We start from the raw sequence: 21387 nt of genomic DNA, 5'->3' as shown, positions 1-21387 counted from the left end.
CTCATCTGTAAACACTCACCTCCCAGAATGGTGTTTTGTTGTTGTTGTTGCTGTTGTTTGTTTTTTGGGTTTTTTGCGGCTTGCAGGATCTTAGTTCCCTGACCAGGGATTGAACCTGGACACGGGCCCTCGGCAGTGAAAGCAGCAAAAGCCTGGATTCCTAACCACTGGACCGCCAGGGAATTCCCACCTCCCGGAACGGTTTTGAGAATGCAAGGAAACTGTGTTTTTCAAGCACTTAGCAGGGTACCCGAAAAAAAACTTAAAAAGGCGGCACAGTGGCAGCAGACAGCGTGGGCTCCGGGCCCAGACTCCATGGGTTCAAGTCCCAGCTCTCTTACCATCTCTGTCTGACCTTGGGCTAGTTACCTGACCTTTCTATGCATCCGTTTCCCCTGGTGTAAAATAGGAGTGCCAATAACATTCAATATAGGATTGTTGCTGTGATTGGGTTAATGTTGTGAAATGCATAGGAAGCATCATGAGAGTGCGCTATTAAAACAAGGATACAGAAACATAGGCCAGGTGTGCAAGAAATGTGATCTGTCTGTTGTTTATTTGAATTGATATTTCCTGTTCCTCTTCTGCTGGTGGCAGGTGTTTGAAGGGGTCAGTCTGTGTTTTTTTCTCTCCTTTTCCCAGGGCTCCCAGTAGCAGAGTTGAGAAGGGGCATGAATCCTCTTGGCCTTGATATCCTCTTGGTACACTGGCATCTGCCAAGACGTTCCCCCTTCTGCCTTTCTGTCCTTTCTGTCTGTTCTTTTTTTTTTTTTGGCTACGTTGGGTTTTCATTGCTGCGCGTGGGCTTTCTCTAGTTGCGGCGAGCGGGGGGCTACTCTTCGTCGCGGTGCGCGGGCTTCTCATTGCGGTGGTTTCTCTTGTTGCGCGGGACACGGGCTCTAGAGCGCAGGCTCAGTAGTTGTGGTGCACGGGCTTAGTTGCTCCGCAGCATGTGGGATCTTCCCGGACCAGGGCTCAAACCCGTGTCCCCTGCATTGGCAGGCGGACTCTTTACCACTGCGCCACCAGGGAAGCCCCTTTTCTGTCTGTTCTTTACTGTCAGCCCATACAGCCCCTCCTCTTGGTCTGTGTGCTCTGGGCCACCTCCCACAGCCTTTGTGTCACACTGGGGTGTAGAGGCACTGCTGGGGTCTGTCCACCTGGAAAACGGGGTACAGTTCCTTCCATCCTCAGATCTCACCAAACTCTTCAGGACAGGCAGGACACAGGCACCCTTTCTTGAGGACACATCTGTTCTAAGATCTCTCTGTGTCCTTTCCAAATTCCTCCTTCCTCCTTGACTTGGGGAGTATTTTAAAATTTGCCCACTCCCCACCCCATCCACCTTGCTCTTGTGTCCTCGTGATTCTCTGTGCCTTGAGTCCCCTAAGGCTGTTGAACTAAAAAGGAAACTTCAGTGACATCCTTTTACTGTAGCCATGAATGTCCTCCCTCAGTAATGGGATGAGTGTAAAGGAAGAGGGGGAAAACTCCACCTTGGTTTGTAGATAAAAATATTATACAGCCACAATGACTTTTATTATCACACTGAATATTTACCAAAGCCCTGTGGAAGGGAAAAGACTTGGGTCATGAGTTCACCACCTGTCACAGGCTGAGCCAGGAGTAGACCAGGTGTGCTGACAACCACACCCAAGCTTTCTAGAGTTCTGTGGTCTTCAGGGAGTCTGGGGGGAGCAAGCAAAGAAGCAAGAGCACCTCACCACCCACCCCACCGATCCCCTGTGCAAGCAGCCAGCCTTGACAAAGGAGACCATTTCCCAGAGGCTGGACCCGGAACCCAGATCTCTGCACCTTCTTTTCTTTGTAAAACAAGTTCTCTTTGCTTTTCTGATTACAAAAGCAGCTGATGCTGTGGAACAGAAGATAACCCCTAACCTCTTGTTCCGTCCTCTTGACCGAACATGTTCTCCTTCCAACTTTTGCGAAACACTTAAGTTATAAAATTAATCACTTTGTGGAATGTTTGCACCAGCTCTGTGCAACCTTATCCTGTTATCTCTTTTCTGGAGAATAGTTTGGAGAGTTGTCATTTCAACTGTTTAAGGAAAGAATCATTTATTCATGCGATAAATATTTCTAGAGCCAGGGAATATTCTAAAAGCTACGGATACCCTGGTAAATGAGCTCTTTTCTCGTGAAATTTACATTGCAGTGGGGGCAGACAAATGATCACAAGTGAACAAACAAAAACAAGAATTTCCGCCGGCTTGTGCAATTTAAAATGCCTTGGTTAAGGAAAGCCTCACCGAGAAGGTGGCATTGAAGCAAAGACCAGAAGGAAGTTAGGGAGTGATTCATGCTAAAATTCCTCTTTATTTCCTTAAGAGCACGTAGTACCATCTGACATACTGTATATTTACTGATTAATTTATTGTTTAGAGTTAGTGGAGGGGAACACTGGCAGCTAAGAAACCTGAAGCCATAGAGAACAGACTTGTGGTTGCCAAGCGGGGGAGGGGGGAAGGAGAGGGATGGACTGGGAGTCTGGGGTTGGTAGATGTGAACTATTACATTTAGAATGGATAAACAAGGTCCTACGTATAGCACAGGGAACTATATTCAATATCCTGTGATAAACCATAATGGAGAAGAATGTATGTCTGTGTATAACTGAGTCACTTTGCTGTACAGCAGGGATTGGCACAGCATTGTCAATCAACTCTCCTTCAGTAAAAATAAATAAGAAACCGGAGGCCATGAGAAGGGCTGGAGGCTGAGTGACCACAAGCAGAGGGTGAGGGTTGGCAGGGCCCTAGGGGCCAGGCAGGTAGGCCTAAGTGTCCTCTTTTCTGCTTAGGTCTCACCCACCCTCCCTGCAGTCAGGAGCTGCCGCCCCACTCCGTGGAGGAGATACGCCATCTCCACCAGGAGTCTCTGTGGTCATTCTGTCAGAAGGCCTCTCTGTCACCATCCTTCTTACCATGGTTCCCAACTGCCCCTTTGACCCAGTCCATATTCTTGAGTGTGGCATTCCAGGACCTCCATCACCTACCTGTACCTTAGTGTAAGTGCCCTCTGGTTCCTCTGCTTCAGAGCTGGTACCTGGCACTAAGTAGGTGCACAATAAATATTCACGAATCAGTGCGTCAGAAATAGTCTTGCTTAGCACAGGGAACTATATTCAATATCTCGTAATAAACTATAATGGAAAAGAATCTGAAAAGGTGGGACCTCAGGGCTGGGCCTCTTGCTGTCCCTCATTTCCGGGCCTGGTTTCTGTTTTCTGGTCCCTCTTCATTCCTTTGTTTATTCATTATAGGTCATATGCACTAGGGGTTAAGAGTGTGGACTCTTGTGACTATAGTTGATTACACTGTATTGTATAATTGAAATTTGCTAAGAGAATAGAACTTAAATGTTCCCCCCCCACACACACACACACAAAGATAAGTATGTGAGGTGATGGATGTGTTAATTAACTCGACGGGGGCAATCCTTTCACAATGTATGTGTATACCAGATCCTCACATTGTACACTTTGTTATCTTTTTTCTTCCAATTTTATTGAGATACAACTGCATACAACACTGTGTAAGTTTAAGGTGTACAGTGTCATGATATGACTTACATACATCATGAAATGATGGCCAAAATAAGTTTAGTGAACATCCATCATCTTATATAGATACCAAATTAAAGAAATAGAAAAAAATTTTTTGTTGTGATGATTGTTGTACACTTTAAATAACTTATAATTTTATTTGTCAATTATAACTCAATAAAGCTGGAAGAAAAAAAAGAGTGTGTACTCTCAAGCCATACTGTTTTGGTTCAAATTTCAGTTCTGTTACTGTCATTTAACCTCAGTTTCATCCTCTGTGAAATGGATTGTTTTGAGGATTACATGATTTTATGCATGTAAAGCCATTAGAACAGTGTCTGACATAGAGAGAAGACTCAGTAAATGCTAACTGCTATACCAGGCAGTAGAATATAGTGGTTAAGAAAGCCAGATAGGGGCTTCCCTGGTGGCACAGTGGTTAAGAATCTGCCTGCCAATGCAGGGGACACAGGTTCAAGCCGTGGTCCGGGAAGACCCCACATGCCTCAGAGCAACTAAGCCTGTGCACCACAACTACTGAGCCTGTGCTCTAGAGCCAGCGAGCCGCAACTACTGAGCGCATGAGCCACAACTACTGAAGCCCGCGCGCCTAAAGCCCATGCTCTGCAACGAGAGAAGCCACCACAGTGAGAAGCCCACACACAGCAATGAAGAGTAGCCCCCGCTCACCACAACTAGAGAAAGCCTACGTGCAGCAACGAAGACCCAACGCAGCCAACAATAAATAAATTAATTGAAAAAAAGAAGAAAAGAAAGCATGGGGAATTTCCTGGTGGTCCAGTGGTTAAGACTCTGCACTTTCACTGCAGGGGGAGTGGGTTCAATCCCTGGTCAGGGAACTAAGATCCCCACATGCCCCACGGTGCGCCCAAAAAAAAAAAGCCAGACATCCTGGGTTTAAATCCCAGAGCTGCCATTTACTAGCTCTGTAACCTTGGGCACAAAATCTTAACCTCTCTGGGCCTCAGTTTCCTCTTCTGCATGAAATGAACACGAATAATAATACCTACAACACACGGTTATTGTGAGAATTAAATGAGCCAATAGTTGAAAAGTGTCTGGCCTATATAAGCATTTGATTAGATTTTGATTACAATTTTATTCCATTTAGTGTAAGCTCCATGAAGCCAGAACTTTCAGTCGGCTTCATTCACTGCTGTATCTCTAATGCCTAGAACAATGCCTGGGATATGCTGAGTTGCTCAGTAAATATTGATCAAGCAGCTACTCTGTTTTCACGCTGTTCTTTCTCCCTGAAGTGCTCTCTCCCCTGGATCTGACACAGTGCTCTTTCTACTATATAATACTATTTGACTTTGTCATGATTTTTAAAATCTAGTCTGTGATTTTTGACATTGGAAATCAACAGTGAAGGTAGATCCAGGCAGGAGAGGGGACATATGTTACGAGTGGCAGAAACACAATTCAAAATAGCTGAAGCAAAAAAGAGGATGGGCTCGTGAAACTGAACATTTCAGAATTAATTGCTTCAGGAGTGTCTGGATCCAGGAGCTCAAAGTAAATCATCATCACGATTGTCGGCTCCCTCTCCAGCTCTCAGCTCTACTTTCCCATGCACTGACTCCAGTCTGAGGCAGGGTCTTCCCTCATGGCAAATCAGCTTCACAACCTTCCAGTTTAGCACCTCCGCCAAGAGAAAGCCTCTTTCCTGACAGCAAGTCCCTCTCAGTGTGTTGTGTACCCATCCTCGAATCCTTCATTGTAGTGAGAGGTGTGGGGCACCCTGACTCTCTGGGCCTGGGTCATGTGCCCACCATGAGGGTTAGGGATGTCAGCCTCAGGGAGAGAGGATGGATAATTCCCCAAAGGAAAATCCAGATACTTTACTATATTTTTTAATTTAAAAAGAAAGAATAAAAAATAATTTAAAATTTTTTAAAAATAGAAGAATGGTGGGCAGGTGGAAATGACAGATGTCAACTGCATCCCGAGCGAGGCTTTTCTCTCCTTATCCTCTTACCCACTGGCCAGTTGACAATCTTTGTTTATGAGCTCTCAATATATACATATATATATATATATATTTTTTTTTTTTTAGCCATGCAGCTTGTGTGACTTTAGTTCCCAGACCAGGGATTGAACCCATGTCCCGGCTGTGGAAGCGTGGAGTTGTAACAACTGGACTGCCAGGGAATTCCCAATCAGCTCTCAATATTAATAGCACTTTCCAGTTTCAAGAGCACCAGAGCACACGTTCATGTGCCCTCTTTCTCTGGGAGAAAGGTATTGCTACGCCCACTCTCCAGGTGAAGAAATGAAGGCCAAAAAGTGGTTACCAGTGTCTCCCAGTAAGTTACAAAGTGCTCTGCTTTGTCGTGTCCTCTCTGGTTTCACATCGGGTCAGTCTGCTCGGCTAGGCAGCTGCCTCTGTGGGCAAGGACCAGGGTTCCCACACCTTGACATTCAACCTAATTCTGTCTTCCCATCTCCTACCTCAAAGCAGAAGTATGGAAGGACTGGACGTTGTTCAGACCAACACTGCCGACAGGACCCAGATGCCTGATAAGCTGGGTGGATGCTCAAGGTCTGGAGAATACTCCAGGAGTTCAGGAAGGGCCTGGAATATGTAGAAAAATTGAAAGGCTAAGAGACTAACATCTATATCTTCGGGTTGTAACAGGGTATTAGTGTAGGTGGGAATGAGATTGGACAGTTCTCAGAGACATAGAATGAAGAAGCCATTTATGAGAAGTTGAGACCTGAAGGAGGGACAAGGAGCCAGTTATTTGAAGAGGTGAGGGAAAAGTGTTCTGGGCAGAGGAAACAGCAGGTACAAAGGCCCTGAGGTATACATGTGCCTGGTGTGTTTGTGGGGCAGCCAGGAGAACAGAAGAGGTCAATGGGAGGGATCACGAGGACACTGTAAGCCACTGGAAGGGCTTTTGCTTTCACTCAGGGTGAAATGAGGAGCCATGGGAATCAGTGAATCCGTTGTGCAGATAGCCTGTTGGGACCCAGGACCAAAACTGAGGTAGAAGGAAGAAAAGTGGGTGAGCAGAAACATATATGTTGTATACATTCTTTTGCTCAGATCAGATGGTACATAAAAATATAAGCTGTGAGTGTGTTCCATTCCTGGGGAGTGAACTGGGGGGCTCAAACGCAGGGTTCAGGACAAGCAAGGGACACAGCAGTCAGGGGTGGCTGAGACCCCAAGGAGGCTGCCAGGTGAGGGCCCCCGGATTGGGTGGGGCCCAGTGTCAGCCTCAGAGCTTAGGGCTGCTGGAGGGCCTGGTGTCTGCCCGGGGCCTGCCTGCCTCTCTCAGACACCTGGCAGGGCCTGGCCTGGGGCTCAGCCCAGAGTCTCTCCATTCCAAGTCCTCTCCATAGGGAGGCTTGATGAAGCCCCACCCAACTTAGGAAATGAGTCCCAACCAGTGGTCCTAAGAGCTGAGGCTGTCCACACTGTGGCCCAGGGCCTGATTGGCTGTCTCCCTGAGGTGTCTGCTTCTGGCCCGAACTCTGATGCATGTCTCTGGGTTACCAGGTGCCTTCTGCCTGGGGCCCCCCACCTGCACCCTGTACCTATCGGAACTTCCTAAGCTCTAACTGCAGCCTCTTCTTTACCCTCTTCCTCCAACTCTCCTTTGGCCTTTCTTTGCCCATTGATGACAACCATCCCAAGTATTTATTAATGACAACTAGCATTTCTTGAGAGGTTCCTTGTGGGTCAGGCCTTATACTAATACCAATAGCTAAAACCTACAGTCTTACCATGTGCCAGCTCCTGTTCCAAGCACTTTATAAACAATAGTTCATTGAATCCTCTAAACAGTCTTATGAGTTTGGATTATTTTTCTCATGTTATAGATGATGAACCTAGGCACAGAGAGGTTAATTAACTTGTGTAAGATCACACAGCTACTCAGTGGCAGTGCCAGCCATTTATATGCATAATCATCACAGCTGTCCTATCTGGCTGGTAGGAGTAGCGTCCCCTTCCTGCCTTGACCAAGGTCACCCTGGGAAGTGCTGGAGCTGTGAAAGGTCTGTCTGACTCCCCAGTGGGGCCCTGACCCTTGAAGCCCTGTACCTTCCCAATTTTGCCTTCACCTCTGGGCTGAGAGGTGGGCAGGGCTGGGGTCGCAGGCCTCATTTTCCAGATGGGGAAACTGAAGCCCAGTGTGCTTGGGCAGAGCAGAGCCGGGACTTGCACCGGGACTTTTCACCCCCAGGCTGGTGTTTTTTTCTCTGCAGCCCTGCCTCAGGAACTCTTTTCCTGGCACTCAACAGTCCTGGCTTCCCACCTTCTCCTCACCCCCTGCATAGCTCAGTCTTCCTGCCCCTGCATTCCTGTGTCATTTACATAGAACACCCAGCGATGAACATCTAGTCCCTGGCAAGGTGCCTCCTGCACTCCCTTTCTCTCAGCCCTCCCCTCACGTGCCTGCTGTGGCCTTGAGAGTGCCCCCCCCCCCAACCGAGGAAAAAAGAGGTGGGACCGAGCATGAGAAACCCTTTTCCCCTTCCAGGCTCCTCCCGCCCTGCCCCTGCAACCCCAGGGTCAGTAGTCCCATTTAGAGGCGGGCCCCAAGGTGGGTGGAAGTGGGTGGGGCACCCAAGCTGTCTTGCTGCGGCCTTGAGTGCACGCTGCAAAATAAACCCTAGGCGTGGTGTGCAGCAGGGCGCATTGGTACAATGGGCCCAGTGATTAGGGCTGGGATGCAGGGCTTTATTCACCTCTACTCTCCTGGGAGCGGGTGGGAGCTGTGCCTAGCCTCAGGGTCTCATCACTCGTGTTTGGGAGACTCAGAGGTGTGGCCCCAGCTCCAGCCTGGCCTCACCTCCTCCCAGCCTTCCCACCTTCACTGAAGCCCATCTTGGTTTCACCGAGGGGTTAGATCTCGAAGCTGAGATCATGGGGCCCAGGGATTCCCCTCGCCAGCCCAAGGTGAAAATGAGGGACTCGAGTTCCAGTCTTCATTCTGTCACTGATCTGCTGTATGACCTTGAACAAGACTTCCCCTCCCTGATTCCATCCTGATGTCACATCTGAGGCTTCTAACTTCTGCTTCCTGAACTCAGGATTCCCATGCAACCCCATGGAGTGCCCCACACGGTCAGAGCCGTAACAGGGCTTGGAAAATAATCAGAAAAATTGGTGGATGGTTCCTTTCTCTCTCTTTTTTTAATCATCTGGGTTTTAATTTCTCTATGTAATAATAGGCAGCATTTGAAAATTGTGATCACTTTTCAATGATGAAACTGAGGTCCAGAGTAGGCTAGTGACTCACCTGAGGTCACCAGAAGGGTTAGCTGCACACCGGCGTCTACAGCCCTTTCCAGCAGTTCTCACCCCTCACCACATCCCTTCCATTTCCTGCTGGCCCCAACCCAAGCCTCAGCCTACCTGCCAAGATCCACCTGTGGAAACAGGCCCAGGGGGGCAGAGATGGGCCAGGCCCATCCTCTAAGGATATGGACAGAGGCTGGCACTGCCCTCACTGACCCTCTGGCTTTTTGCCAAGGATCTGCTAAGATCGTCAGCCCACAGCCTTGCCCAGCAGCCCAGGTGCCTCCTTACCGCCCTCAGCACCTGGCTGAAGCCTTGGACAGACTGGGAGAAAGCTGACTGTGAGACTTCAGGGCTCTGGCTGCTCCCAGACCTGCTGCTCCGTCCAGGCAACTTACAGCTCACCAGCCATGAGCAGAACCTGGATTAGACACCTGTGGCAGAAGACAGATCTGTTCAATGATTTACTGAGAAACTGCTGTTGTTAGCTACTGGGGATCCATCAGTGCACAGAACAGGCAAAAATTCCCATCTCTGTGGAACGCATATTCTAGTGCATGGAGACAGACCGAAAAAAAGAGAGAGAGAGAGAGAGAAAGAAAATGTTCAGTATCTAAAAATGTTTGATATCTAAAATGCTATGTAGAAAAATAATGCAGGGAAGGGGATAGAGAGTTCCAGGGGCAGGGCTGCCTTTTTTCAGGGTAGCCAGTGAAGACCCCATTTATAAAGGAGATACTTGAGCAGAGTAGTAAGGAGAGAGTGAGCTTTGCAGATATGAAGAAGAGTGTCCTAGGCAGAAGAAACAGCAAGAGCAAAGGCCCTGAGGCAGGAGCATGACTGGAATGTTCTAGGAGCAAGGAGGAGGCCAGTACGGCTGGAGAGGTATGAGTGAGTATAGAGTGGGCAAGATAAAGAAATGTGAAATGTCCATTGGAGACAAGATTTATGGCAGGAAGGGATGAGCCACTCAGGGGAGAAAGCCCGTGCCAAGGGGTCTGGGCGCAGAGAAGGCTGGGGAAAGAGAACTCTGGAGAAAGCAGTGAGGGCATTCTAGGCAGGGAGACCAGCTTGTGCAAAGGCAAAGAAGCAGTTGGTGGAGCAGGAAGAGGGCTGAGGCATGAGGCTGGAGGAGTCAGCTGCAGCCAGATTGAGAAGGGCTGAGAAGCAGCAAGGGCTGGGAGGTCTCTGAGAAGGTTGGGAAGGCCAGGAGGTTGTAGTCAGAGAGTGGGAGATGGGGTTCAAAGTTTGAAAGGGAAAGCAGTTCTGGATGATGGCAAAGAGTCAGGAGCGGCTGTGGTCGGAGGGGTGAGTGGGTGGCCACGCCTCCTGGACAATGGCAGGACTTGGGGATGTGAGGAAGACCAGCCAGGACCTCTGCCTGTCCTCACCATCAGTCTCAGGATGGACGGGACCCCACAGTGAGAAGCACCAGCTGCATGGCATGTGGGGAAATGGGCTGCCACCACTGGGGGGCACTGTAACGGAAACTGGTCTGGGCTAGGCAGGTGCCAGCCGCTCTTCCTTTTCCTTCTCCTCCTGCAGCCCTCTGGGATTGCTCCCCCGCTGGTGCTGGTACTTCCCTGGCAGTTGGTCCCAGGTGGCCCTGCCCAGGCACGGCTGAGGAGGCAGGGTATAGGAAGGGGAAGCCCCCTTGGTTTCTATCTCACAGCAGGGACCCAGCAGGGAAACCCCATGGGTCCTAAAAGGAAAGTGGCAGCAGTGGGCTTGGGGGAAGACCAAGAAACCCCCATCTTCTCCCTGAAGATGGGAAATCCAGGGTGGGGCTGAGGGCGGGGCTGTGCTGGAAGGAAGATCTGTAACCAGCCCTGACGGCCCCTGACAGCCCTCTACAGAGCAGAAACACCAGAACTATCCTGGGACCTGGCTGAGCCCTGATCCTGACCTCACAGAAACCCCAACCTGGCCACAGACTGAGCCCTGACCCTGGTCATCAACTGAGCTCTCATCCCAGCCCAAGCCTGAGTCCTGACCTGAGTCACAGGCTCAGTCGGAACCTTGGCCGCAGACTGAGGTCTGTGCCCCATTTGGACTGAGCTCTAAGCCCAATCCTAACTGGCCCCATGCAGAGCCCCCAGGTCATTGATAGCTCTGACCCCAAACACAGGCAGAGGCAGGATGTTGGCCCCAGACAAAGCTCTGAGTCCAGCCCTAGACCAAGTCTTGATCAGAGTTATAGACTGAACGCTAATCCTAGATCTGCCTCCGGCTGAAGTCTGAGCTTGGCCCTGAATGAACGTGTTCTCATCCAGCCCTGACCCTGACTATAGACTGAACTCTGACTCTGCCCAGACTGAGACCCCACCGCCTCACGCAAAACCTCATCCCAGCTACCCACTGAGCCCTGACTTCCCTGGCACTCCCTCCCTCAGCCATCTGGTAAACCAGAAGAGAGTAAGGATGACTCAAAACCCCAAGTCCCCTCTAATGGGCAATCCCCTTACCTGGCCATCCGTCTTTTGAAGGACAGTGAGCTGGTGATGGCACTAGGATGATGATGACAAAGAAGAGAAACAGGAGGGGGTTAGAGTCTCCGGGATCTACCAGCAAGCAGAGCGGGGTGGCTCACCCAAGAGTGGGGAAGTGAGGGGAGGGCTGGATCTGGTAGAGCAGCAGGGAGTCAGGAGCTGGGATTGACCAAAACCCCAGCTTCCCACCACCCTCACTGCACCTCCCACCCCCTCTGGGAAGGGAAATTACATTTCCCCATTTTAGCAAGGGGTGGTGAGAGGGAAGACTGAGTGAACACAAAGCCGAAAGTACAAGCAGGACGGAAAGTGAAACCGGGCGCAGCCCCCAGTATAAGACTCCCCCTGCCCGGGAGATGGCTGTCCAAAGAGGCTGGCCCCACCATGGGCCAGATGGCAGGCGACCTTGGCTGGCGTGAGTTTGAGGCCAGGGCTGGGGCAGAGGGGTGGGGGGCTTGGCTGAGACTGGGCAGAGGATGGGTGAGCTTGCCTGCTGTGGATGGGCGCCAAGGGCTGAGGTGCTACTATGTGGGCAAGACTAAGGATACAGGATACAGCTGACTGGAGGATGGGAGTGACACAGGCATAAACTGGGGAGAGGGGCTGGGGCAAAGGGGTAGTGATCAAGCCAGGGCTGGGCAGAGGATGGGGCAGGGCAGGTTGGCTGGCATGAATGGGGGGCCAGGGTTCTGTAGAAGGGTGGAAGTTTGGTGAGGGCTGGGCTGAGGATGGGAAGACTTGACTGGCATGAATGGGGAGAGTTGGGCAGGCGCTTTGACCAGGATCAGGACTAGGCGCATAAATGAAGCGTTTATTTGGGGTGAATGAGCAGGGGCCAATCAGCTTGGCTGAGAACTGGGGCTGGCTAGAGGAAGAACAGCAGGAGCAGGGGGCTGGGGCCAAGGAGTCAGCAGTCTAACTGGGTCAAGGGTCTGGAGTTTGAAGCTTGGAAGGAGGTCCAAGCTACAGCTGGTGGCTGAAGAGCTCAGAGGCTGGAAAGAGAGCTCTAGACAGAGGAGCCGATGGTAGGGTCAGGGTAGGGACCAAGGACTGAAAGACGGGGACAGAACCTTCAAAGGCCGGGCAAAAGCCCCAGGATTGGCTGCAGAGGGGAAGGAGAAACCAAGGGAAGGGTCTGGGGACTCCAGAGCTCAGAAAGCAGGGGGTCAGTAGGAGACGGCACATTTCAGTTCTGGGTGGGCAATATCCACCAGGGCCTGGGAGTGCCCACCCATAGAGCTAGGAAGAACCCCACTCTGCCTTAAGTCTCCAGGGTGCCAGAGTGGCCCCCAAGCCAGGGAGCCTGAATGCTACAGATTGCAGGCATGACCCACCACCTGTGTAAGTCCATGGGGTAGTGGAAGCGCCCAGAATCTCCCCTTAGTCTTTACTGAGAGGACATTTCGAGGAGCAGAGCCCAGGGCTTAGAGATCAAGAATGGATAGGAAAGAGGCATGGAGAGAAGGGGGAGCAGGAATAGACTTCGACTTAGTGACCAGTTTTGGTTTGGGTTTCGAGGAGAATTGTGTAACTCCCTAGTGATTGCTAGATTTCCTCTCCCTGAAGAAGAAACTGCCGTCTTCCCAGAGCTCCAGCCCCACTGCCCCTCTTCCTTCTTTCCAGGAAATGCAGGGCAGGAAGCACTTTCAGAAATCAGCCAGTCTGACTCCCCCATTTTACAGATGGGAGCCTGAGGCACAGAGATAAGACGTGACTTGCTCAAGGGAAGAACCCAAATGAGAAACAGAGGTTCAGCCTCCCATTCCAGACCCTCCTCCCTCTCCTGGCACCCCGTGTTCCTCCCACCCTGCAGAGTGATCTACCTGCCTTGGGGGAGGCTGGACCAATCTGTCCTTCTGACTCCCTGGGATAGAGCCTCAGCATCATCAGCCCACCCCTGGGACCCCGGTTCAGGCCATCAGAGCCACCTGGCTGAGCCCGGGGAATCCTTGGCAGAACAGACCGTGCCCACTCCAGGGGAGGTGGCGGTCTCCTCTGAGTTCCCTGGGGGAAGCATGCAGGCTCTGCATTTGGGCAGATCTGGAATCCAGTCCTGGTCCCCTCACCCTCTGGCTATGTGCCCTTGGGCAAGTCAACCTCACTGAGCCTCACTTTCCCCATCTGCAAAATAGGGAGAATAATAGCACCCAGGCTGCCACATACCCTTGTGCAGTTTGTTCACTGAGAAAGACACTTGGCCAAGGGAGATAGTGGGGTTCAAGATCCAGCCCGAGATCTGCTTGCAAAGGCGGGCACTCTGTGCACGACTGTGTCTGCCTGGGGGAAGGGGCACTTTCCTTTCACTGTACAGAGATGCCATATAGTGTCTCAACAGCTTGTTAGTGGTTTTGAGGGGTCAGTGAGATGACACACAGAGTGTGCCTGTAGCACAGGCTCAGACAAGGCACGGTCCCTTCCTTTTCCTGAGTTCTTCTCCAGCTCTTCCCCTCATCTTGCCCACCCCCTCCTCATTGCTCCAGGGCTCAGCCTTTTGCTACTCTCCTTGCTCCTGGCTCGAGCTGGTGTCTGGGGATTCCCGAGGCCCCCAGGGAGGCCCCTCCGGAGCCTGCAGGAGTTGCAGAGGGAGTTCAAGGTCAGCCTGCATCTCGCCAGGAAGCTGCTCTCCGAGGTTCGGGTCCAGGCCCGTGACTTTGTGAGTCTCCCTAATGCAGCTGGCTCTGGGGATGGGAAGATCCGCAATCCCCTCGGGCCCCCACTAAAAGACCTTGCCCCATAGGCTGAATCTCACCTGCCAGGAGTGAACCTGGACCTTCTGCCCCTGGGAGAGCAGCTCCCCAACGTTTCCCTGACCTTCCAGGCCTGGCGTGGCCTCTCTGTGAGTGGCGGACTGGCGGGGTGGGACAGGCAAACTGGCAATAAGGCTGGGTTGGGGGGATGGAGATAAAGTTGGGGATTGAATTGAAGATGGATTTGGGGATAAATTGAGGGAGAGAATCTGGATGAGGCTGGGTAGGTCACTGAATATAAAGATGAGGCTGGAATAAAGAAATGGCGTTAGGAAGAAGGTAAGAATGAAGTTGAGCAAGGAAAGATGTGGGGATGGGAACAGACTGGGATTGGGGTTAGAGATTAGTATGGAGGAGGCGTGGAGTTGGTATTATGAGTGAGAACGATAAGAGGTTAGGGATGGGAAGAAGGTTGGGGATGAGAGTGAAAATGAAGTGGGGATAGAGAAAGAATGGGGGTCGCTGGTGAGGATGGGAATGGAATGGGGTTGGGTAGAGTTGGAGATGGGATGGAGAGATGGTGACATTGAGGCTGGACACATGAAAGAGGGATGGAATTGGGATAAGAATGGGAACAAGGATGGGAAAGAAGTTGAAGACAGAATGAAAACAAGTGAGGAGATGGAGATGGGGCGGGGCGGTAGAGAAGGGAATGGAATGGGGTTGTGGATAGAGAGTGACAGAAGGATGGAGATGGAGATGGGGCGGGGCGGTAGAGAAGGGAATGGAATGGGGTTGTGGATAGAGAGTGACAGAAGGATGGAGATGGGCTTGGGGGTTGGAGATGAGTTCGGGTGTGACTGAAAATGAGGTTGGAAAAGGAGATAGGATAGAGATCAGAGACAGTGGAGATGGGATGGTGATGAACATAGGAAGGGAGTAGGGATGGAGATGGGGTTAAGGATGAGAATAGATATGGGGATGGAGTGGGGATTGGAGTTCATGCTGGGAATGGGACCCAAATAGAGATGAGGTTGGGTTTGAAGTGGGTCATCCTTGGCCTGCAGGCCTTTCCTGATGCCTTCCCTCCCCTTCCATAGGACCCAGAAAGACTCCGCTTCCTCTCCATGACACTTCACCCCTTCCATACCCTGTTGGGAGGGCTGGGGAGGCAGGGGTTCTGGACCAGTTCAGAGAGGTTGCAACTGTGGGCCATGAGGCTGGATCTCCGAGATTTGCAGCAGCATCTCCACTTCCAGGTAGAGTGCCCACCCACCCTCCTCGACCCCCAGAGACTAACACCCAAAATTGAGGCTCATTGGTTCCCTTTTAAAACACCCCTTGCCCAGAGATAGGATAAGTCTGGAAGGAGATGCTCCAGATTCTCTGAGTGTGTGTGTGTGTGTGTGTGTGTGTGTGTGTGTGTGTGTGTGTGTGTATGTGTAGGTGTACCAGGTCCTACCTCTACCCCCTGAATCTCTGCCTTCTCTTGGGGTCTTGGTCTTAAATGACAGAAGCCAGGACAGCATCTGGCGTCAGCAGGCCCTACGGCAAAGTACGTTCCCTTCTCCCTCATCCTCTGACATCACCAGATTCTCCTGAACATTTCAAAGGGAAATAGGAATTTTACCCTTAATAAAAGAATAGAAAATGAAAACAGCATAAAAACTAACCATATCACCTTTCTGCCCATTTCTGATCTTAAGACAACCCTTAAGAGAGGAACTTCCAGTTCCCTGATGGCCTAGTGGTTAGGACTCCAGGCTTTCACTGCCGGGGACCGGGTTCTATCCCTGGTAGGGGAACATCCCGAAAGCCCCATGACACAGCAAAAAAAAAAAAAAAAAAAAAAAGAGAGAGAGAGAGAGAAAGAGAGGACCTTCCAGAGCCCCCAGTCCCCCGGGCAGTCCTGGATGAGTGAGAGCCAGCTCCATGAGCACCATCTTGCTCTGTGACTTCCATTTTTTTGAACCAAAAAAAAAAATCAGGCAGTTCACATGAAACGATGACGTAATGGAAGATGTGAAGTAGGGGTTGTCCAGGGAAATCATGCCCTTGTGGTCCCTGATGTCATTCTGCACCACTGGGCACATAAAGAAACAAGGATTCACTCAGGGTCTCAGGCGGGCCATTCTCTGACCCATGGGTCTCTCCCCACAGGTGCTGGCTGCAGGATTCAACCTGCCTGAGGAGGAGGAGAATGAGGAGGGGGAGGGGCTGCTCCCAGGGGCTCTGGGCGGCCCCTTGCAGATGTCAGCCCAGGTGTCCTGGCCCCAGCTCCTCTACACCTACCAGTCGCTACACTCCTTGGAAATTGTCTTGTCTCGGGCGGTGAGGGACTTGCTGCTGCTCTCCCAGGCCAGGAACTCAGCCCAGGCCTTGGGGTTCCCCACACCCAGCTCCCAGCCCTGATGGAGGGTGACTTCTTAGCCCCTTCCCTCCACCCATCAGGACTTGAGGACTGGAGTCTGGGCCAGCAGACAGGCTCCGGCTCATCTGCCTTAGACAAGGCACGACTCCACTGGTGTCCCGCCCCAGACCCTATCCAATAACTTAAGGCCCCTCCAGTCCTTGCCAGATATTTATTTCTTAGATATTTATTTATTGTTTAGAAAAATGGTTTATTTATTGTTTCGGGGACCTGCTAGTCATCCTCAGACTAGGCTGCCACGCTGGGTGCCTAATAAAGCACTCTCACCCTCTCTCTGCCTCGGCTTCTTTTCAGAGAAGGGGTGCCTGACATGCAAAGGGGCCCTGGAACAGAGTCTGCAGCTTCTGGTTACCCTGGACTCCTCTCTGATCTTACATTTTTGGGGTTCCTGGCCCACCTTCCCCCACTCTGGCTTGTTCAGCTGGTGGCTGCCGTAGTAACCAGCGGAGTTCTGAGACTGAGCTCCCATTTCGGAAGCTCAAGGCAGCTGGTCTGCTTCTCTTTGCAAATGGAGCACCACTGGCCCTCCTGACCTTTTCCTCGAGGCCGGCTTCAGCCCCAGAGGTTTGCGTTAGTCCTACACAGCTCTCCAGGGCCTGGTGGGGGGTTGAGAATGGGGGGGTCGAGGAGTGGGCGCAGTAGAGAGGGAAGGCTGTGGGGAGAACTGTCTCTGTCCTCGCTCAGTCCTCCAAGCAGCTGAGACAGGTTGGGGAGGTAGGCAAGGCAGGCCATCAGAGAGAGGTGACCCCAGCGGGGCAGTGGTCCACCAGCCACATTGCAGAGTCAGACTCCTTAAGTTCATGGTTCGCGCAGACATCTGGTTCTGTCTGCTCCGTGAATGACACATCAAGAAACTAAGGCCCAGAGGGTGGAAAGGACGCGTCCAAAGCGGCAGAGGGAGTCAGGCTGAGCAGGGTTCAACCCAGCCTTCCGAGCCTCACGTCCCAGTCACTGGGGCTTTGGCTGGCCCAGCCTGGCTCGCAGCTCCTGCATCATGCCAGGGTGTGCCAGGCCAAACCTGCAGACGGAAGACAGGCCGTGGGAGCTGGTGTCCAGATGCCGTCAGCCTCCTCCCCATCCCAGGCCGGTCACCTCACCCTGTGCTTACCTCTGTCCCAGGGGCCTTCTGGCTGGCAATGGAGTCCCTTCAGGGCTGGAGGAGCTTGGCTCTGGGGGGTGCTCTGGCTCGAGAAGTCTCTGTTCGGGGGCTACCAGCTCTCCCTCCGGTGGGGGGCTGGGAGGCTCCTCCGGTTGCTCAGGGGCGGGGGTCCGTCGGAAGGAGGGCCGGGAGCGGCGCTGCGAGGAGCTGCGGGAAAGGAGTACTCGGCTCCTCGGGACAGAGACATCCAGGCAAGACCCAGGCAGCAGGGCCTACGGGGAAGAGGGCACGGGGTACCACGGGGCCGGCTTCAGCTTCGAGACTCTGCTCTGTCCAGCCCAGGACGCTACCTGGAGCCCTCACCTCGCTCCAGCTGCTGTGAGCACCCCCTCTGGCGCTCCCGGTGGCCTCCCCGCATGGTCCAGGCTCAGCCTCTGCAGGGTCCTGGTTGGTTGACTGGTCCTCTTGGCCCTGGACGTCCTCCAGGCCTTCTGGATCCACCTCCTTGGCCTCTGCCTTTTGGTCTCCAGTCACCTCGATATCCTCCACCTCAAGGGGCCTTTGTGCCTCTCCCTCGGGGTGCTTGTCCCCATGCTGCCCCTCACTGCTTTGCCCCTGCTCCCTCGCTTGCCATCCTCCAGCCTCTTCTTCCCCCAGTGTGTGCCCTCCTGGGAGGCCCTCTACCCTCACCACCTGGGAGCCCGAGGTAACGCCATCCATCCCCCAGCTTCCTTCTGCTACTACGGATTCCTCCACCTCAGCCTGCTCTCCCCCGGGCTCACCCGCCCGAGTGGCCTCAGAAGCCTCTCCTTGGCCACCTCTGCCAGGCACCTCCTCCTCTGCTGAGCCCTCCAGGCCAAACTCCTGCCCACCTGTTTTCTCCCCCTCTGCAGCCTCTACCAGGTCCTCACCTCCGCCGGCTTCCTCTCTCCCTTCTGAATCCCGGTCTCTCCCGAATGCTTCCTCAGCCTCTCTGCCGGGCCTGTCCCCAGTCCCAGGAGCCCTTCCATCCAGAGCTGCCTTATCCTCCACGATCTCGGTAGCCAAAGAATTTGTCTCCATGTCGTTGCTGTCCTGGAGACTCGGAGCCTCCGCCTCCAGCCTCCAGCCTCTCCTGGATGTTCTGTCTGCCCCCCAGGGCACGGCGGCCTCCACCTCCTCCTCCTTGGTTTCTGTGATGTCTGACTCTCCCAATGACTGGACGGTCCCTGCTTCTGCTCCCTGCCTTCCACCCAGCTCCTGGTTCTCCGCTCCAGGGGCCTCCCCCTCCTCTGCTTCATGCCAGGCTTCCTTTACTTTCATCCACTCCCCGCCTGCCTCTGGGACCTCTGGTCGTGCAGACTCTCGGCCTCCTTCAGCCTCAGCCACCGGTGCCTGGCCTCCTGTAGCCTCCTCCTTCCCCTCTTCAGCATCTGCTTTTTCCTCCCGGGTGTTCCCTGTCTCCACATCCCTTCTTCTGTCTTCCCAGGCTTCAGCCACAGAGCTGTTAGGTTCTACATACCCCACGTTCCTGGGATATTCCTCCAGGCTCCTGTCTGTCTCCTCTCTGCTCAGGGCTGGAATGCTCCAGAGCTCTTCCTTACATACCTGCCCTTCCTCAGGTTGCTCTGTGGGGGTCTGGGGGCCTCCCACCAGCTCAGGTTCTTGGCCTTCAGTGACCCTGTGCTCAAGGCCACCCCACCCCACCTCCAGTGCTTCTCCCCTGGTCTCAGCCTTTTCCTCACCCCTCTCCCTGCTGAACTCCTTCTTGGGCCTGGCCTCTGGGGTTGCCTCCAAGTCAACATCACCTTCAGCCTCATTTGCTACTTTGTCCTGGAGCAGCTCAGCCTCTGCAGCCCAGCAACTCTTCTGCTGCTCCTCGGCCTCCTCTGCCTGCACCACCTCCTTGAGACTGGTCTGAGCAGCCCTGATCTTTGAGTCTTGCCTCTCCATAGCCTCTTCCTCAGCCTGATCTGCCTGGCCCTCAAAGCCCTCCCCTCCCTCCGCCTCTGACTCCTGACCTTCCTCAGCTTCCCTCCCTGCTGCCTGGTGCTTGGCCGCTTCTTCCACTCTCTCAGTTCCCAGGGCCTGGGTCTGTTTGGAGAACAGGCTCACTTCAGCCTCTCTATTCTCATCCACCTCCTCCTCCTCCTGGTCTCCCTTGGAGGTCTCCTCTAGGGCCCAGACTCTCCCAGTACACTCTGGGATCCTTTCTCTTGGGACTGCCCCATGTTCAGTCTCCCCAACCCCTGGGAGGTCAGCCTCCTCCCTGCCTGAGGTTTCCCTGTCCTCAGATTCTGCCCCTGGCTCCTGTGTCCCCTGTGCCCTTGTGCTTTGGCCACCCCTTACCACTACCACCTCTTCTTCCCTCCCAGCCCCTTTGGCCCCAGGCCCCTGGATCTCCTCTGCAGCTGTCTCATCAACCCCATGCTCTGACTCCTTTCTGTCCTCTGCCACCTTTTGCCCATCAACACTCACCTTCCGCTCAAGCTCCTTGTGCCAGGTCCCCTCTGACTCCGCCCCTCCAGCCACCCCTGGCTCTGTTGCCCTGACCTCTTCCTCCTCCTCCTCCCGTTCCCAGGTTCTCAGTGTCTCCTCTCTCTTCACTTCCTGCTCATCGGGCTGCTGACTGTCCTGCGCTTGGCTACTCCTGTCTCGACCAGCCTCAGACCCTGCCTCAGACTTCTTTCTGGGCTCCAGGGGGATACTTGAATGCTGGCATCTAGTGGCCGTGGCTGCCTCCCAGGCCCCAGTGTCCTGCCTATCTGCTTGAGACCCATGGGAGCTGCCTTCTCCCCCACCCCAGGTCTGTTCTGTAGCTGAGCTTTCCTCCTGGCATCTTCCAGCCTCTCCAGGCCCTCTCAGCCCTCCATCCCCCTTGCTTTGGCTGCCTCCAAGGCCCTCCACGGCCTCCTGGGCTTCCTCCTCCACCTTCCCCCCAAGCCTTCTTGCAGCCACCTCCCCCAGTTCCTCAGCTGCACACGCCTCCCTCCTCTCTGCAGTGGGGACATCATCTCCCATAAGGTAGGAGACAAAGGTGCTGAAAGACTCCTAGAAGAAAAGAGGGATGGGGACAAAGGTATTAAGGGGACGCCCAGCCCTCTCCCTCGGGGCCCTGGGCCAGAGGGACTCGGGAGAAGGAAGAGGGGTTCTAGGATCTAGGAGGAGGAGGGGGACAGGATCTGCAGAAGGAGCAGGAAAGGGCCTAGATTAGAGGTGTGTGGATGTGTTTGTGGAGATGAGGGGATTGAAATCCAGAGAAGATCGGGCTAGCAGTCTGTCTGATCCTGGGGAAGGAATCTTGAGTCTGAGGAGAAGCTCAAAGGGAGAAAGGAAGGTGAGGCCCCAGGGAGCAGGGTGAAAATCTCTGGCCTCTCTTTGCCCCTCTCACCAGTGCCCCCCTCAAGGCCTGATGCAGCCCAGGGAGATGTAGCCGGAGGAAATCCATCCTGTCTGTCTCTGTCTGTGTGTCCAGAAAGCTGACAATGATTGTCCCCACCCACCAAGCCAGTCTTCCCCAGGACCCAAGACACTTCCTCTTCCCCTGTCTCTCCCTGACGCATCCCCACCCCGAGCCCTGCCCACCTTCTGCAATGCCCACAGCTGCTTCCAGCCCAGGCTGGGAAATGGGTGTATATCACACAGGGGACTCAGGTGGTGTACATTCGGAGCTAAAGGGCAAGGGAGGAGGACCCAAAGGAAAAAGCAGGAGCAGGAGACCTCAGAATTGGGGAGGGGGGAGGGGGCATGTGGCAACTGCAGCTCAAGTGACTCAGGTCTTGTATTTACACCTCAGCCGTTTCCGTCTCCCCCCAAAGCCACAGCCTCTCTGTGAGAGGAAGCTGGGGTTTGTGGTTCCTGT

The 21387-nt window shown here is 53.3% G+C and overlaps 2 protein-coding genes across 2 annotated transcripts; one reads left to right on the top strand and one right to left on the bottom strand.

Annotated features, from left to right (window-relative positions):
- Positions 1-11612: 11612 nt before the first annotated feature.
- Positions 11613-16718, top strand: IL27 (interleukin 27). The gene is made up of 5 exons (XM_036826826.1): positions 11613-11744; positions 13810-13982; positions 14067-14165; positions 15117-15275; positions 16177-16718. Exons 1-5 carry the CDS (start codon positions 11714-11716, stop codon positions 16426-16428), a joined length of 714 nt encoding a protein of 237 aa, XP_036682721.1. The 5' UTR covers positions 11613-11713; the 3' UTR covers positions 16429-16718.
- Positions 16650-21349, bottom strand: APOBR (apolipoprotein B receptor). Its single transcript, XM_036826820.1, has 4 exons — positions 20917-21349; positions 17910-20576; positions 17556-17818; positions 16650-17465 (listed from the first exon to the last, which is right to left on the bottom strand). The coding sequence occupies exons 1-4, from the start codon at positions 20971-20973 to the stop codon at positions 17396-17398; spliced, it is 3057 nt and encodes a 1018-aa protein (XP_036682715.1). The 5' UTR covers positions 20974-21349; the 3' UTR covers positions 16650-17395.
- Positions 21350-21387: the final 38 nt, after the last annotated feature.

The sequence above is a fragment of the Balaenoptera musculus genome, chromosome 15 (genome assembly GCF_009873245.2).
Source record: "Balaenoptera musculus isolate JJ_BM4_2016_0621 chromosome 15, mBalMus1.pri.v3, whole genome shotgun sequence".
Taxonomy (NCBI): Eukaryota; Metazoa; Chordata; class Mammalia; order Artiodactyla; family Balaenopteridae; genus Balaenoptera; species Balaenoptera musculus.
This window is presented reverse-complemented; position numbering and strand designations above follow the sequence as displayed.

Excerpts from the sequence above, each read along its gene's own strand:
- IL27 (XM_036826826.1), top strand. The coding sequence starts at position 11,714 with ATGGGCCAGATGGCAGGCGACCTTGGCTGGC. Across the intron at positions 11,745-13,809 it reads GGCAGGCGACCTTGGCTGGC|GGCTCAGCCTTTTGCTACTC; the intron begins GTGAGTTTGAGG and ends TCATTGCTCCAG. Across the intron at positions 14,166-15,116 it reads AGGCCTGGCGTGGCCTCTCT|GACCCAGAAAGACTCCGCTT; the intron begins GTGAGTGGCGGA and ends CCCCTTCCATAG.
- APOBR (XM_036826820.1), bottom strand. The coding sequence starts at position 20,973 with ATGGATTTCCTCCGGCTACATCTCCCTGGGCTGCATCAGGCCTTGAGG. Across the intron at positions 20,577-20,916 it reads AGGCCTTGAGGGGGGCACTG|GAGTCTTTCAGCACCTTTGT; the intron begins GTGAGAGGGGCA and ends CTTTTCTTCTAG. Across the intron at positions 17,466-17,555 it reads AGAAGGCCCCTGGGACAGAG|GTTTGGCCTGGCACACCCTG; the intron begins GTAAGCACAGGG and ends TTCCGTCTGCAG.